Here is a 16,667-nt window from a genome sequence, read left to right as displayed (position 1 = left end):
AATTAAATGGGCCTTAATTCTTCACTATTGAATTTTGAACCATTTTTCATGTTGGTGCCAAAGAATAAAAAGAAATTGATTTCCTACTTTAAGATTGGAATATACACACACACTATCCTGGGAAGTGGGGTGGAGATGACTACTTCGTATTTCGTTTTGAAGTTAGGAATAACACAACTGAAACTTCTGGAGAGCAAGTATGGCCGACTCTAAGAATATTATGTGATTTGATTTTAAGCTTTCAGTAGTGGTGTGTTTCATTCAGCCTGTGACAGTAAAAATGAATGAGTAATAGATGACTAGTGTGCTCTGGCTGCTGTGATAATACCCTCTGTTATTGAATCTGTCTAACCAGCCATTTATTTTTCTGTTGTCTGCAATTAAAGACCATCATGTTTTCTGACAATGTAGGAATTTCTGTTCAGTTAAAGTGTATGTTGTTACTGGATTAAAAATAATAAAATTGAATTTACTTTATTACTAAACCCCCCCAAAACATAAATCTAAGATCATTTAAAATTTCTTATAAAATAACTGAAATATCATTAATATATTAAAACCCAGCTTTGATAGTTTTGAATATAGGTGTTTGGTCTTCAAATTTTGACATGAGATATAAATGACAGTAGTAGCACATCTAGTCATTGACCTTGTAGCCAGCCTCCAAGATGGCTCCCGATGATCTCTACCTCCTGATATTCACACCCTTGGGTAGTCTGCCCCTAAATTTACCAGAGTTGGTCTGTGTGACTGATAGAATACATCAGAAATGATGGTGTGTCACTTCCAAGATTAGATTATAAAAGACATTGGGACTTGCATCTTGGTCTCTGTCTCTTTTAGGGGTCTGGGGGTCACTTGCTCTGTGGGAAGCTGGCACTTGTAAGGAGCCAAGGCCTATGCCAACAGTCATGTGAGTAAGTAAGCATGGAAGTGGGTCCACCAGTCACAGTCATGGTTTCAGATGACTACAGCCCTGACCAACAGTTTGATTGCAACCTCATGAGATCGTGAACCAGAACCACCCAGCTAAGCCCCTCCCAGATTCCTGACCCTCCAAAACTGTGAGATTTTTTTTTTATGTTTATTATTTAGGCTGCCTACTTTGGGGGTGATTGGTATGCAGGAATAGATCATTACACACCCCCATTAAATTTCTTCATTCTTCAAATCTTAATGTCTGTTTTGAGGTTTTATTATTATTTATACTATTAAACCTGTAATCCATATAGTTCACCTGATTGAATCATTAAGTTGATTGAAAAATACCATGTTCTGTCTTCCATGTTTTGATATAATAAATATAGACTTTGAATTCACCTTTCCTATATTTGATCCCATATTAGAATGTACTTAAGAGAATCGCTCTCTGACAAGGAGTCTTTTTTAGGTTATTCCACAGATCCTTTTCCTTTACAGGCAAAGCTGTCTGTATTATACAACTTGTAATTACTATGTAAGTGATTATGGAATTACTATGAAGTACTGCAAGAGAAAGCAGACAGCCAAACAACTGTTCTCAGGCTGAGACCTCACCAAAGAAGCTCTTTGTCTATTACTCATAACTCTGTGATGCTTATTAATTATACAGGGTAATCACAGTGTGGGTTTTAAAAGTCGTATTTTGGGGATTAGTTAACTATATACTACTCAGACCAGAGAGACAGCTTCTCAGCAGATCTGATGTCAAGGTCATGAATTGTAGTCTAGCTCCTACTCTTCCATCCCACTTTCTTCATGGTGCTCTGAAAAGGAAAAGGTTATTAAAAATATTTGGGTGTGCTTTTTCTATTTCCTTTTTGCCCTACTAAACCAACAATGCCAATAATTATTCCTTTACCATCACTAACCATACTGAAATGGCTATCATGAGTAAGAAATGTGACAGAAAAGTAGTATTTCAGCTGCATAAAGAGATTATTTTTTCTTTTGCTTCTTTTTCTAAACTTTTCTATTTTTCTAAACATGGCCTAAAAAAGTGGGGGGGAAAAAAAAAAAAACATAGCTGGGTGAGGTGGTATGTGCCTTTAGTCCCAGCTACTCAAGAGGCTGAGTTGGGAGGATCACTTGAGCCCAGGAGGTCAAGGCTGCAGTGAGCTTGCACCACTACACTGCAGCCTGGTTGACAGAGCCAGACCCTGTCTTAAAAAAAAAAAAAAAAAAAAAAAAAATTTGCTTTCAGTGAGTTATAGGTAATCAATTTCAGGTTTTTTATCTGAATTTAAAGACATTAAAAGAAACATGGTAAAAGGGAAACATTGATGAGTCCCATGTTGTTTGGCACTGTTGCTTTTAAAATATAACTAGCTTTTTCGTTTTATTTTCACTATGTTTTATTGATTGATTGATTGAAACAAGTTCTCCTTCTGTTAACTAGGCTGGAATGCAGTGGTATAATCAGAGCTCATAGCAGCCTAGATCCTGGGCTCAACCAATCCTCCTGCCTCAGCCTCCCAAGTAGCTGGGGCTACAGGCACATACCATCATGCCCAGCTAATTTTTTGTTTTTTGTAGAGACAAGGTCTCCCTATTTTGCCAAGTTTGGTCTTAAACTCCCGGGCTCAAGTGATTCTCCTGCCTCTGCCTCCCAAAGTGCTGGGATTACAGATGTGAGCCACTGCACCTGGCCATTCGCCATGTTTTAAAATAAGAAAAAGAATGACTGGTTCAGGAGTTGATCTTTTCTTTCTGCATCCTAAATGGACTAGAGGTTATTTTGAAATTTTATTGTGAATTTCCTTTTTAACTTGGAGCTGAAAAAAGTCAGGTTTCGTCTTAGACTCTGTGTTTTATACCTCCCCCACTTTAATTCACACACACACACATATACACACAATAAGGCTAGAAAGATGGTTATTAGTAACTTAAAGAAATGGATTTCTCTATTCATGTTTCCAGTATACAAATACCATCCAAATACTCCAGTAATGTCATAAAGTAAGATGGCTGTAGTCGAGCCAGAAGTAAAACCCCGAACTTCTAACTGCTTTGAATATTTGCCAGCTAATAACAACATAAAATTTTACCATAAGGCTAAGTGATTCCTGGGGCCTAAATTGAACAGTCAATGAAGAAGTCTTCAGATTTTCAGCACTGAAATACTTCTGTGTTAAAGAAACCCCATGTTTGCATTATTTTCTTAAAGATTCTTTTAAATTAAAGCATAGCCATTGAATTGCAAACTTCCGTTTCTTTTTAAACAGGCTCCTATTTGTGGATGGCGGTGCTAACATAACTACTGATTAAACAGTTTTTAAAAATGGATAAATAATAGTAGTTTTCATGAATAGATTTAATTTGAAAGCTTAAATTACATAGTACTTTGCTATAATTTTTTAGTTTCTTCAACCCTGTTAACACTTCATTTTTCATTGCAAAATATCTCAAGAAACTTTTAAATATCTGTGTAATAAGTAAAAAGTAATGTGCGTGTAATATGTGATGCTCATATGAAGTTCTTCAAGGTCTTGCTACAGAGATAAGGAAAGAGGGAAGGAAGCCTAGGAATATCTTTCCACCCACCTCCTGATCCTTATACTTCCAACTGGGTACCCAGGGCTAAAGCCCTTGACCAGACTCCAAGCACCACCTTGCATCCCCTTCTTACATGCACATCCCCAAGGCTCATCAAGCCTTGAAAGAGACAGAAAAGAGAATGGAAAGTAACAACCAAACAGAGACAAGAAGAGGGGGTGGAATTTGGCAGCAGGTGGAAGAGATTTTGTGTGCATTTCTGGTTGTGAGGTGCCTCCATCCTCCTTGACCCATCAACAACTGAGTAATGGTTCATATGTACAGATCACAAGTCATCCTAGATTGTCATGTGATCCTACTTACATTTTGCACACTTTATATATCTGCTGGCATTTTGTTAGGTCTCTAAATATATAAACTCATAAAATTGTCGTGCTTAACGTATTTTAGGAATGCTAGTGCCATAACATGGGAAAAAAATAAGATGTATCTGCTGGTAATATAAGCATTCATAAGCAGATACAAGCAGAGGCAGTAAGCACAGAGGTTAAGGACACAGATTTTGGAGCCAGGCTGCCTGGGTTTAAATGCCAATTCAGACAACTTGCTAGATGAGTAACCAGGAATAGTTTTCTCATCAGCAAAATCGAGATGATAGCACTACCTTACAGGGTTGTACATTTTAAACGAGTTAATATGACTATAAATATTTAGAACAATGTCTAATACCCAGTGCTTTATAAGTATTTGTTCTTGTTAATACACCATGCCACCTTTCTAATGCTGTTTCTTTAGATGGCTCAATCTGACTTGTAATTAGCAGGTTACATTTATACTAATACCACAACCTTTAATGTATAACCACTGGATAGCAAATACCCCCTTCTCAGTAGTTTTAAAAAACAAGATGCTTATTTTTTTTTTCCTCTTTCCCAGGCCCAACACAGAGATACGTTCATTGAAGAACGCTATGGAAAATACAACATCAGTGATCCTTTAATGGCTCTACAGAGAGATTTTGAAACACTGAAGGAGAAAAATGATGGCGTAAAGCAGCCAGTCTGCACAAACCCACTCTCTATTCTTAAGGTGGTGATGAAGCAGTGCAAGAACATGCAGGAGCGCATGCTGTCCCAGCTGGCTGCTGCTGAGAGCAGGCACCGAAAGGTAGGTTCCCCTCAGTTGATGTGTAAATCTTTGTGAAGTCTTGATAAATTATGCCTGATACTTTCTTGTCAGCTGCCAGTTTTTCACAGTAATTCAATTGGGCATCTCGCGGGTATCAAAAAACCCCTTAGTTTATGTAAGAGTCAGGAGATAGAAAAGAAAACACAGCTTATTCCAAGTGTTAAGTTTAGAGAATGTGCCAGACACATTATTTAAGACGGCATTCCTTCTTGATATATCACTCCAAAACACTTTGTATGTTTTTTCAGTTCTTGATCATTCAAACTTTGGGGTTTGGCCAAGCTCGTAGCTGAAGGGAGTGTTCTCTATTTGCTTACTTAAGAGATAAATAAAAAGATTAACAGGTATTTGAGGCATGCTATATCCAAGGGAGAGAAAGAATTTACCTGAGGATAAACACAGAAGCCAATAGATTATTTTCATTTATTCCTGTTATTCCTAGTTTTGAGTTTCATTGCATTTTGTTGCTCATGAAACCATAAATAGTCCCTAGGTTTATTTACCTTAAAGGTGTTCTACTCTATTAGTGAAGTGTTGTGTGTGTGTTTCCATATTTAACGAGCCCTAAATTAGGAAGACAAACCTTACAGTTATTTACCTTATTTACCTTAAAGCTCTTCTACCCTATTAGAAAAGAGTGTGTGTGTTTCCATATTTAACAAGCCCTACATTAGGAAGACAAACCTTACAGTTATTTACATTACTTACCTTAAAGCTGTTCTACCCTATCAGTAAAGAGTGTGTGTGTGTGTTTCCATTTCTGACAAGCCCTAAGAAGGCAAACCAGTGCTTTCCTCTGCTTCATCTTACTGGAATTCTAGTGCTTGTGAATTTATTCACCAACTTGTCATCTTGTCATTTACTGCTCAAATTTGGCCTGTAAAAGATGCTTGGCTACAATCTTCATTTTTAAAACACTATCAGTTTAGATTTATGCCAACAAGGCAGTTATCAGTGCATTTGGTAGGAAACATTTTCATCTGAAAAACTGGGTTAGCAGCTGCAAAATTTGGTGGACCTTACTTTTCTGGTTACCAGTATTAGAGCCATCTGCTTAAATTGCATCTGATAAATTTTCTAGGCTCTGGGTCTCGCACGTGATCTTTTCTTTCCCTTCACAGAAGCCAAATGAAAGGCCAGAGTGGAACTTCTTAACCATGTGGATAGGCCTCAGATGTTCCACAATCCCCCAGAAAATAGAATGTTCAGAGTTTATGTATTTTTGTAGGAAATGTATTTTTTCCATAGCTTTAATTAGACTCTCCAAGTTACCAGTTACCCAAGACCCAAAAAAGTTTTAACCTCTGATTAGAATGAAGTAATCTGAAAACATTTACACTCCAATTTAAAAGGTTATCAATGGGTGGGAGTTAGTTGCCTAAATTTGGGGCGGGGGGCGGCTTTTACATAATCCTCTAAAAAATCTTCACAACATTCTTGTTTAATAGGCAGGCTTTATTTCCACTTCATCCATGAGGTGACTGAGTTGTGTTGAAGCTAGTTGGGCTAGCTTTCATGCCCATGGAAGGTGTACTATGGACAGTTTGTGGCTCTAGGTGATTGGAGAGAGGAAGAAGTTAAAAATAATTCAAAATTTCTTAATACTATATTGCAGTGCTAAATGTTTTAAGTACTAAATTTTTGAAACAAAGTACCAACGTTTTTTTTTTCTTTTTTTGAGATGAAGTCTTACTCTGTCACCTAGGCTGGAATGCAGTGGTGCAGTCTCGGCTCCCTGCAACCTCTGCCTCCCAGTTCAAGTTTAAGTGGTTTATCAAAGTAGAATGCTGACTTTGTTAGAAATCAAAGAGTACCTAGAGGCTTATAATTAGAGTGCTCATAGTCTCAGCTTATGCCTGTCACCTTGGCTTAGTTATTAACCATATTCCCTTTGACTGTGAGAAATGTTCTGATTTGAATAATAAATTACATGGTCATTGTGCTTACAATGAAAAACAGTGTTTCCTATTCCACCTCTTATTCCCCATCCTCCCTAGTATTCACAGGCAACCACTTTTTTCTTTTAGCCATTCACTTTGGTAGCTAACCTCCATATTTCTAAATACTGCACTGTTCTCTCTTGCTTTATCAATTTTAGACTTTTATATTACTTTCTTTTGTATAGGTGCATATTTAGTTATCTTAACACCCTACCTCCCTTTCCTTAACCCTTGCCCAGAACAAATTTAATCCTCTTTTCCCACCACCATTCTCTGTCACACTATTTCTTGAGTGTGACAGGCTCAGGATTTGGGAATACTAAATGTGACAGATGCCAGATGCTGATGGTCTGTGTGCAGGAATCAGTGTGAAGGGACAAATAATTCTGAAAATACAGGCTTTAAAGGCCAGACATGGTGACTCATGCCTGTAATCCCAGGACTTTGGGAGGCCAAGACAGGCAGATCACTTGAGGTCAGGAGTTCAAGGCCAGGCCAGCCAACATGTGAAACCCTATCTCTGCTAAAAATACAAAAATTAGCCAGGCATGGTGGCGGGCCTGTAATCCCAGCTACTCGGGAGGCTGAGGCAGGAGATTAGCTTGAGCCCGGGAGGTGGAGGTTGTAATGAGCTGAGATCACACCACTGTAATCCAGCTTGGGTGACAGAGCGAGACTCTGTCTCAAAAACAAAAACAAAAAACAAAACAAAACAAAAACAGGCTTTGAGCCAGTTCTCCTGTTTTCTGTTCTACATTTCACTTCTCCTCTGTAGTACCTGCCACCTCCAGGTTCCATCTCGTTGGGGCTCTGCAAGGCAAAACAGCTTCCCTCCTTCAAATTAAAGTAGTTACCACTCCTCCAGCCTCTTTTCTTCTTCAAAATATTATTATTCCTTCTCTGCTAGAGGCTCTCTCCTTTGTCTTTGTGGGGTTTTAGTGTTTTTATTCCATTTCTGTAATTTTAGAGGACTCTCAAATGGGAGAAGATATGACTTACCACTTTTGGCCAAAAGCATGTCTTTCTATTAAATTGAAAAATTAGATTAAAAAAGGAAATGTGCCAAATTTTTTTTCTTTCTTTTATTTTGAGAGACAGGGTCTTGCTCTCTTGCTTGGGCTGGAGTACAGTGGCTATTAACAGGTGCGATCATAGCACCCTATATCCTGGAACTCTTGGGCTCAAGTGAGCCACCTCAGGTCCCAAGTATCTGGGACTACAAGCACATACCACAGCACCAGTCACTCTTTTTTTTTTTTTTTTTTTTTGAGATAGAGTTTCACTCTTGTTATCCAGGCTAGAGTGCAATGACACAATCTTGGCTCACCGCAACCACCGCTTACTGGGTTCAAGCGATTCTCCTGCCTCAGCCTCCTGAGTAGCTGGGATTACAGGCATGTGCCACCACGCCTGGCTAATTTTATATTTTTAGTAGAGATGGGGTTTATCCATGTTAGTCAGGCTGGTCCCAAACTCCCAACCTCAGGTGATCCACCCGCTTTGGCCTCCCAAAGTGCTGGGATTACAGGCATGAGCCACTGTGCCCAGCCTTTTTTTTTTTTTTTTTTTTTTTTTTGAGACAAAGTCTTACTCTGTTGCCCTGTTGCCTGGGCTGGAGTGCAACGGCATAATCATGACTTACTAACCTCGACCTCCCTGGGCTGAGGTGATCCTCCCACCTCAGCCTCCTGAGTAACTGGGACTACATGCACACCTCACCATGCCTAACTAATTTTTTACTTTTTTGTAGAAATAGGGTTTTGGGTTGGGCACAGTGGGTCACATCTGTAATCCCATCACTTTGGGAAGCTGAGGCAGAAGAAGCACTTGAGTCCAGGTGTTTGAGACCAGCCTGGGCAACATGGCGACACCCTATCTACAAAAAATCAGCAGGCCATAGTGGTGTATGCCTGTAGTCCCAGCTGCTCGGGAGGCTGAGGTGGGAGGATCACTTGAGCCTAGGAGGCAAAGGTTGCAGTGAGCCGACATGACGCCAATGCATTCCAGCTTCGGTGAGAGTAAGACCCTGTCTCCCCAAAAAGAAAAGAGAAGAGAAGAGAAGGAAGGAGAGAGAAAGGGGAAAGGGGAGAAAGAAATGGCTGGTCTTCAACTCCTGGGCTCAAGCGATCCTCCTACCTCTGCCTCCCAAAAGCACTGGGATTACAGGCATGAGCTCATTTGTATTTTTATAGGGCGGTTTCATGTCCCAGAAAATTTTCTCTCTTCACTCATAAAAATTTTTAGTGAGAAGACTAAGAAATGGCCTTTGGGACAAAAGTGCTCTACCCTGGAGGTCTGGGCCAAGGCACTTCTGAAGCATGAGCAGAAGCTACTAAGCAATCAGAGTATTTGCAGTTGTAGATGGGATTATGTGAAAAATGTCGCCTTAAATTGATATTCTCGGCCATGTGTGATGGCTCACACCTGTAATCCCAGCATTTTGGGAGGCTGAGGCGGGTGGATCACTTGAGCCCGGGAGTTCAAGACCAGCCTGGGCAAGATGGGAAAACCCCATCTCTACAAAAAATACTAAAATTAGCTGGGCGTGGTGGTGCACACCTGTAGTCCCAGCTACTCGGGAGGCTGAGAGGTGAGAGAATTGCTTGAGCTTAGGAGGCTGAGGCAGCAGTGAGCCGTGATTGCACGACTGCAGTCCAGCCTGGGTGACAGAGCAAAAACCCTGTCTCGAAAAATAAATATATTTGTCTTCTCCTTAAAATTGGGCTTAATCCTTTGGCACCAGGATAAGTGGAATAGGGGTAGGCAGGTTAAATAAAAGGCCTTATGAAAAATCTCCATTTAAGATCTGTATAATTGAGCCTTTTTTCATGCAGTAGGAAGTCAAGAGAGTCTTTTCACCTCTTACCTAACTATATAAAAAGGTATATTATTAGTTAAACAAGGCACACTTAGAATGTCACCTATTTGAAATGTTGAATTTCAGGCTCCTTCTTTGGTGCCTCCGGTGATTTGAGCATTGAGAGGAAAATCTCAGCTTTCAGGTTTCTGTGATCCTGTCTTGCTCCATCACCTGCACCTGGCCCCCAGTAACACCAAACTGCCTGCAGTTTCTTGGAATTGCCGTTATTTCTCGAAACCTCCTCAACCCCTCTAGCTAATTAGTTGCTCTCTTCTCTCTGTTTGCATATCATTCTCTGCATACTTCAAGTAAAGTAAATATCTTACTGTTAAACGCAGAGCTTTCATGTCTTTCACTGTAAGTCAGTGTGCTCCTTGATAGCCCCTGCTGGGTTTCATTTATTCATTTGTTTGATCTCTGGAACTATCTTAGGTGCCTGATTTGGCACTTAGTATTGGTTGTATTAATAAATGTGACTCCTTGATATTTGGAAATGAAATTTTTAAAATTCTTTAAAGGTGATCCTAGACCTTGAGGAAGAAAGGCAGCGGCATGCACAGGATACAGCTGAAGGAGATGATGTCACCTACATGCTAGAGAAGGAAAGAGAGAGGCTGACTCAACAGGTAATTAAGGTAGAGGGATTCACAGTAGCATTTGCCTGGAATCGCATTTCCCAAAGATTATTTTGCAGGATGCCAATTGGTATTGTTCAAAAAAGGGGCTTTGTGGTCAAATAAGTTTAGGAACTACTGGATTAACCAAAGTTAAACAGGTTTCTAACTTAGTTAGGATCTTTAGTATGCAGAAGCACATTGTGAGTCTTGAAGAACAAGATAGGGTATTCTGTGTTTAGAAAATCCATGGTTTTAGAAAATCTTTTATTGGCATAGATCCCTCACTGTGGGACTATTGTTCCATAGAACACTCTTTGGGGAATGGTAACTTACGGCTTGTAGCTCTCAATCTTTTGACTTAAAACCCCCAGTAAGAAATGATATTTTATTCACAACCCAGTATATATAGACACACACAGTTATGCGTGAAACAAAAATCTCATGAAATGATATATAACCCCTACTGCTTCAGTACACATTGATGTTTTCTATTTATATATTTTTTTAAAATTCTAGTCATGGCTCAATTTGTTTCCCCATCTGTTAATGGATCTCAGAGTTTGAAAAACACTGAGTTTCTTCAACCCTTACCTTCTCACAGAGAATCTCTGCCTCAAATAGGGTTGGGAAGACAATTAAAACAGACTATATTTGTGTAAAAAATATGATTCAGGCTGGGCACAGTGGTTCACGCCTGTAATCCCAGCACTTTTGGAGGCCGAGGAGGACGGATCACCTGAGGTCAGGAGTTTGAGACCAGCCTGACCAACATGGAAAAACCCCATCTCTACTAAAGATACCAAATTAGCCGGGTGTGGTGGCGCGTGACTGATCCCAGCTACTTGGGAGGCTGAGGCAGGAGAATCGCTTGAACCCACGGGCGGAGGTTGCAGTGAGCCAATATTGCGCCATTGCACTCCAGCCTGGGAGACAAGAGCAAAACTCAGTCTCAAAAAAAAAGTATGATTCAAATGCAACTGTTTGTGTTTGTTTGTTTCTAAGACCCAAGAAAATTATTGCTGAAACTTTAAAAGGTTTGTTTTCAGCAACATTCATCACAAAATGTGGTTGATACAGCTTTCTGTTATCTTGTTTTGATTGGTTCTGATGCTCTGCACATACATGAAACGCAAAGATACATCATATTCCCACTAATCACTCCAAGACAGTACAGGAACTAGAAGTGCCTCCCAAATCATCAAAGAAAGATTAAATCATAGTGTGTGCATTTTTTGTTAGGTGTTCTAAAACTTCAGAAATACTTGATCTAAGCACCGTGATATGCATGTTAATCCTGTATACCAGAGAACAGCTAACAAAGACACTCTCCTTGATCATAGTTTTTCAGTATATCTCTCTTTTCTTTTTTTCTAGTTGGAATTTGAAAAATCCCAAGTGAAAAAGTTTGAAAAAGAACAGAAGAAGCTCTCTAGTCAGCTGGAAGAGGAGCGCTCCCGCCACAAGCAGCTCTCATCCATGCTTGTGCTTGAGTGCAAGAAAGCCACCAACAAGGCAGCCGAGGAAGGACAGAAGGCAGGAGAGCTGAGCCTGAAATTGGAGAAGGAGAAGAGCCGGGTGAGTAAGCTGGAAGAAGAGTTGGCAGCTGAGAGAAAGAGAGGCTTGCAGACTGAGGCCCAGGTAGAGAAGCAGTTGTCAGAGTTTGACATCGAAAGGGAACAACTGAGAGCAAAACTGAACCGAGAAGAGAACCGGACCAAAACTCTGAAAGAAGAAATGGAAAGCTTAAAGAAGATAGTGAAGGACCTAGAGGCTTCCCACCAGCACAGTAGCCCTAATGAGCAATTGAAGAAACCAGTAACCGTGTCCAAAGGCACAGCAACTGAGCCTCTCATGCTAATGTCTGTGTTTTGCCAAACAGAGAGTTTTCCAGCAGAAAGAACCCATGGGAGCAACATAGCCAAGATGACAAACACTGGGCTGCCTGGTCCTGCCACTCCTGCTTACTCATATGCAAAAACCAATGGCCATTGTGACCCAGAGATACAAACTACCAGGGAGCTGACTACAGGCAACAATGTAGAAAACCAAGTGCCTCCACGGGAAAAATCTGTGGCACTGGCCCAAGAGAAACCAGTGGAGAATGGTGGGTGTCCTGTGGGGATTGAGACTCCAGTCCCAATACCCAGTCCACTCCCTTCCAGTGGGAGCTCACTGTCTCCCAGCAGCACTGCCTCCTCCTCTCTAACATCCTCTCCTTGCTCTTCGCCGGTACTCACTAAGCGTTTATTGGGGTCATCAGCTAGCAGCCCTGGCTACCAATCATCCTACCAAGTAGGGATCAACCAACGGTTCCATGCAGCTCGGCACAAATTTCAGTCCCAAGCAGATCAGGAGCAACAAGCCAGTGGCCTACAAAGCCCTCCGTCCAGGGATTTATCCCCCACCCTCATAGACAACTCTGCCGCCAAGCAGCTGGCCCGAAACACAGTCACTCAGGTGCTCTCCAGATTCACTAGCCAACAAGGGCCAATCAAGCCAGTCTCTCCCAACAGCTCTCCCTTTGGCACAGACTATCGAAATCTGGCCAATACTGCCAATGCAAGAGGTGACACAAGCCATTCACCTACTCCAGGGAAAGTGTCCAGTCCCCTGAGCCCCCTGTCTCCAGGAATCAAGTCCCCAACCATCCCCAGAGCTGAGAGAGGAAACCCTCCACCCATCCCACCCAAAAAACCTGGCCTCACCCCTTCTCCATCTGCTACCACTCCACTGACCAAAACTCATTCCCAGGCAGCCTCTTTGACCACCACAGAAGACCTTGCCAGCAGCTGCTCTTCCAATACTGTTGTAGCAAATGGTAAGGATGTTGAGTTACTTTTGCCTACCAGCAGCTAGTCCCTAGGAGGGAGTCTCCACGTTTGACATTCCATCAGATTTTGTCCAAGAGCTCAGTCAGACTTTTGAGTCAGATTACGTTATTTATTTTGATAGTAACTGAAACCATCTGTATAATACATTTAGTGTATTTCACCATTTTGTATTTTTTAAGTAGAAACTGAGTAGTTTGGATTTTTATGGCTCACATCTTTTTACTGAAGCCAGAAAGGCACCTCAAAGATGTCTCAAGCTCAGCAGTCACCGTCATGTTGTGATGAAGAAAGCAAATCACCAGGTGGTGATTTGGTATCTATTTGGGAACTAAAATCACTCAACACTCATTTTGAATTATGCAGAAGTGGTTCATGCAGATTTTTATTCCAGATGAACATGTTTTAAAAGTGCCTGAAATATGACTGCCATATGAATGTGATTCTGCAGCAAAAAACACAAAATGGATCATTTAATTGCAGAAAATGACATCCTCTGCGAATTTTGAATGTTAAAAACCAACACTGCTTTTGATTCTCTTTTAATGTTTTAATACAAGCTTTGTGTTCTGAAACAAGGCTGCATACGTAGAATGGGAATCCTTCTAAAGGTGGGTGTGAACTCACCACAAGCTGAGCTTTATAGAGCCCTTGAGAAACCCTCCTGAGAAAATCAGTTGGGGTGCTGATTTTCTTGTACTTTTGAAAAATTGAGTCACCCCCAGTTTCCTGCATAAGTTCTTGAACAGAATGAAATCACATCTCCATTCAAAAAATGTCTCAGACATCTACTGTTGTGTAAGGAACTTCTGATTCTGATTGCTGTTACTTGAATAGGAAATGGTTACTCATTCTGTATAAAAGTTTTGCAACAGAATGAAATTTTTATTCTGTAATCAAAAAGCAATAACTTGAAATTCACTCTTTGTAATATTATAAGTCAGAATTATACAAGTTTTACCAAATTGTTACACTTATTCTCCAAGCTACCAGAACCTGGTATCTGTATCTCTAAAACCAAATTAACTTTTGCTTAAATGGGAAGTATACATAGATCTGTACAGAAACATTACCCCTTTACATGTTTAACATACACACACTTAAACACATAAATATTAGTGTGATTATATCTTTGGAGTTTGCAATATAGCATAAAGGACAAGTAGAACTGCACATTAAGATTACCTACCAAAGCAACTAGATGTGGCTGGGACGCAATCAAAGGAGGAGTTTTGTCCACAGGATGGTGGGGAAATTCCAAATGAAGCCCAGATCTTCAGTATCATAAAAAGGCAGAGCTGGCCAGGCACAGTGGCTCATGCCTGTAATCCTATCACTTTGGGAGGCTGAGATGGGAGGATCGCTTGAGACCAGGTGTTCAAGACCAGCCTCATCAACATAGCGAGACCCCATCTCTATTAAAAAAAATAAATAGGCAGAACTAAACTAGCCCCAGTGTCACAGAACTCAACTGGTCATATAAATGAGTGAAACAGGCCTCTCAAGCGGTGTAAAACAGCTGGGAGTAGTGGGAGCTGTGGCAGACTGAAGTGCCCAAGCCCCATTTAAAAAAGGCATCTGTTCAGCTCCATCTGCTTGCTGCCATGCAAGAATGCTAAACCAGGATAACCAGTTCTTCACATTTTTTGAAATCCAGATTTTCATGAGAAACATTCTCATTTTTAAATATCAAGAACTGATTTTAAAATGTTTAAATAGTGCTGGTTAAACAAACACTTCTGCAGCTGGATTTAGGTTGCAAGCTGCCAAGTTGCAACCTCTTTCATTCTAGAAACTTCTGTCATTTTCATCATAGCAAATCTATGTGGACAAAAGCCTCCAAACTTTCCAACTGTGTAGGCCAGTACAGCTGGCAAGGTTCATAGAATATAATGACTATCCCCCTCTGCCAAATAAGACTATCCACAGCCCAGCTCAGACACAGTGGTTATATGGATTTTGTGTCCATACAGGGGAGGCCTTGGTGTCCTCACATACATTCTCCCAGCCAACATCTATCCAGCAGCCCTGACCTCCTGCTATAATTTAAGTCTATTTCCTTTTAGTCTAATAAGAGTTGATAGTAAAAAGGCAGGTGATGGAAATCAGTGTATAAATCACAATGGAGTATATTGGCGACTCCACAGCTTATAGTTTGATAAAGGCAAATACGTGAAAAATGAAAATGCTACTAATGCCCCAAGGTGTCTATCAAAATGATGTAGGAGGTATCTTAAACTGTCCAAAACAATCATGCATTGAACTTTATTCCTATGCAGAGCCAATAGTGTTGATAAAATAGTTAAACTTTCTAAACTGGAGAGGAGGCTACAGTGCCAGAGAGTTATTGTCTCTTTTGCTTTAAATGGTAATCTTAAAAGTTGCATTGTGCTCTTCCTTTGTTTGGGGATAGATATATATAGAGAGAGATACTATAAGGAAGTTTATTTCTTAGGAAGTGCACTGAATAATGCATTTCTTTTACAGTGTAATATGGGGGTGGGGATATGCAAAAGAAATGTGTATTTTTGCTAGTTGCCTATCTTCTGAGATAAATAAGCACAATCTTGCAATGGATCCAATAACCCAGTTAGGTATTATAGATTAGTATTTAAGTTTGCTGTAGATTGTGTGTGTGTGCTAAGTAAAAGTTCCATGATTCACAATTTTAGTATTAACCCATGTTGCAAAAGCTGTTACTGGCCAACAGATTGTAATGATGTGTACCATATAACACAAGCATTAACTAGGCATTAACGTTTGTAAAGCCAAATACACCGTGCAGAAGTCTTCATTTTTATAACAGACTACATTAAAACAAGTTAAATCATGCTGTTTGGGGGGAAAATAGTCTTGTTTGTACAAAGTGAAAAATGGCACAATTTGGGCATATTTTGTTGGGAAGAGGGGGTAGTATAGAGGGAGCACTTGACTGTGGCTTTGACAAACCAAATGAAGTCAATGACCCATCCAGGTTAGACTCCCTAAGGAACTAAAACATTGATTTTCTTCAGAGTCTTAGAGCTGGAAAAAGCCTTTACAATAATCCAGTCTGTGATTTTTTAAACCATTTGGTGGTTCTGGACCTTTTTGAGAATCTTAGAAAAGATGTAAAGTTTATCCCTAGAAAAATGAATATGCCTATATGCAAAATTTGTTTGATGGCTTCATAGGATCCAGAGACCCTGAAGCCATCCATGGCTCATGTATTCCTGCTTAAGAAAGCATAGTCTTGTTCTGCCCTCTCATTTTACAAATGATTAATGCAACCCTTTTCAACTACTCCAGTGCTGTTGCTGCTGCAATGTTAGCAAATGCAAGCCAGACAGAAGCACTTGAAAATCCTTTGATGTACAAAAAATGTTCAAACAGTGTGGATGTTTACATATCTGATGTTGCCAGCATTTAAGCCAATTAATGATCATTTCAACAAATACTAGCTATATCCAGTTTCCCTTAATAGCCTGTCAGCAGTGCTGCCTTGTCAATTTGTGTGCGTGTGTGTGTGTCTGTGTGTGTGAATTCATAAGGAGTGCTTCTGATGCGTAGTCCTTGAAATGGAACTTCAAATGTCTTTCGAAACGCTGGCTTCAAAATAGGATGTGTTTTCCTAATGAATCAGAAGTAGGCAGTGAGCATTGTTCCACAGGAATAATTTTTAATTTAATTTCTATCAAACTAGTTGAGAAATGAGAGCCTGTCTACCCACTATTTGTATATCAATGGCCAATTCATTAGTAAAAATAAAGGAGGAGAAAGG

The 16,667-nt window shown here is 40.2% G+C and overlaps 1 protein-coding gene across 2 annotated transcripts in view; it reads left to right on the top strand.

The window, feature by feature from the left end:
• LOC105479188 (CTTNBP2 N-terminal like) overlaps window positions 1-15,738 on the top strand; it is a 65,205-nt gene extending 49,467 nt beyond the window's left edge. Inside the window, exons 4-6 of one of the 2 annotated variants that reach the window (XM_011737062.3) lie at window positions 4,411-4,641; window positions 9,981-10,088; window positions 11,454-15,738. In XM_011737062.3, coding sequence (XP_011735364.1) covers window positions 4,411-4,641; window positions 9,981-10,088; window positions 11,454-12,935 — 1,821 coding nt within the window. In that variant the 3' untranslated portion in view covers window positions 12,936-15,738. The remainder of the gene's footprint in view (window positions 1-4,410; window positions 4,642-9,980; window positions 10,089-11,453) is intronic. The other variant, XM_011737063.3, reaches the window with a different exon arrangement.
• The last annotated feature ends 929 nt before the right edge of the window (window positions 15,739-16,667 follow it).

This window comes from Macaca nemestrina, chromosome 1 (assembly GCF_043159975.1).
Source record: "Macaca nemestrina isolate mMacNem1 chromosome 1, mMacNem.hap1, whole genome shotgun sequence".
In the NCBI taxonomy this organism is placed as follows: domain Eukaryota; kingdom Metazoa; phylum Chordata; class Mammalia; order Primates; family Cercopithecidae; genus Macaca; species Macaca nemestrina.
This window is presented reverse-complemented; position numbering and strand designations above follow the sequence as displayed.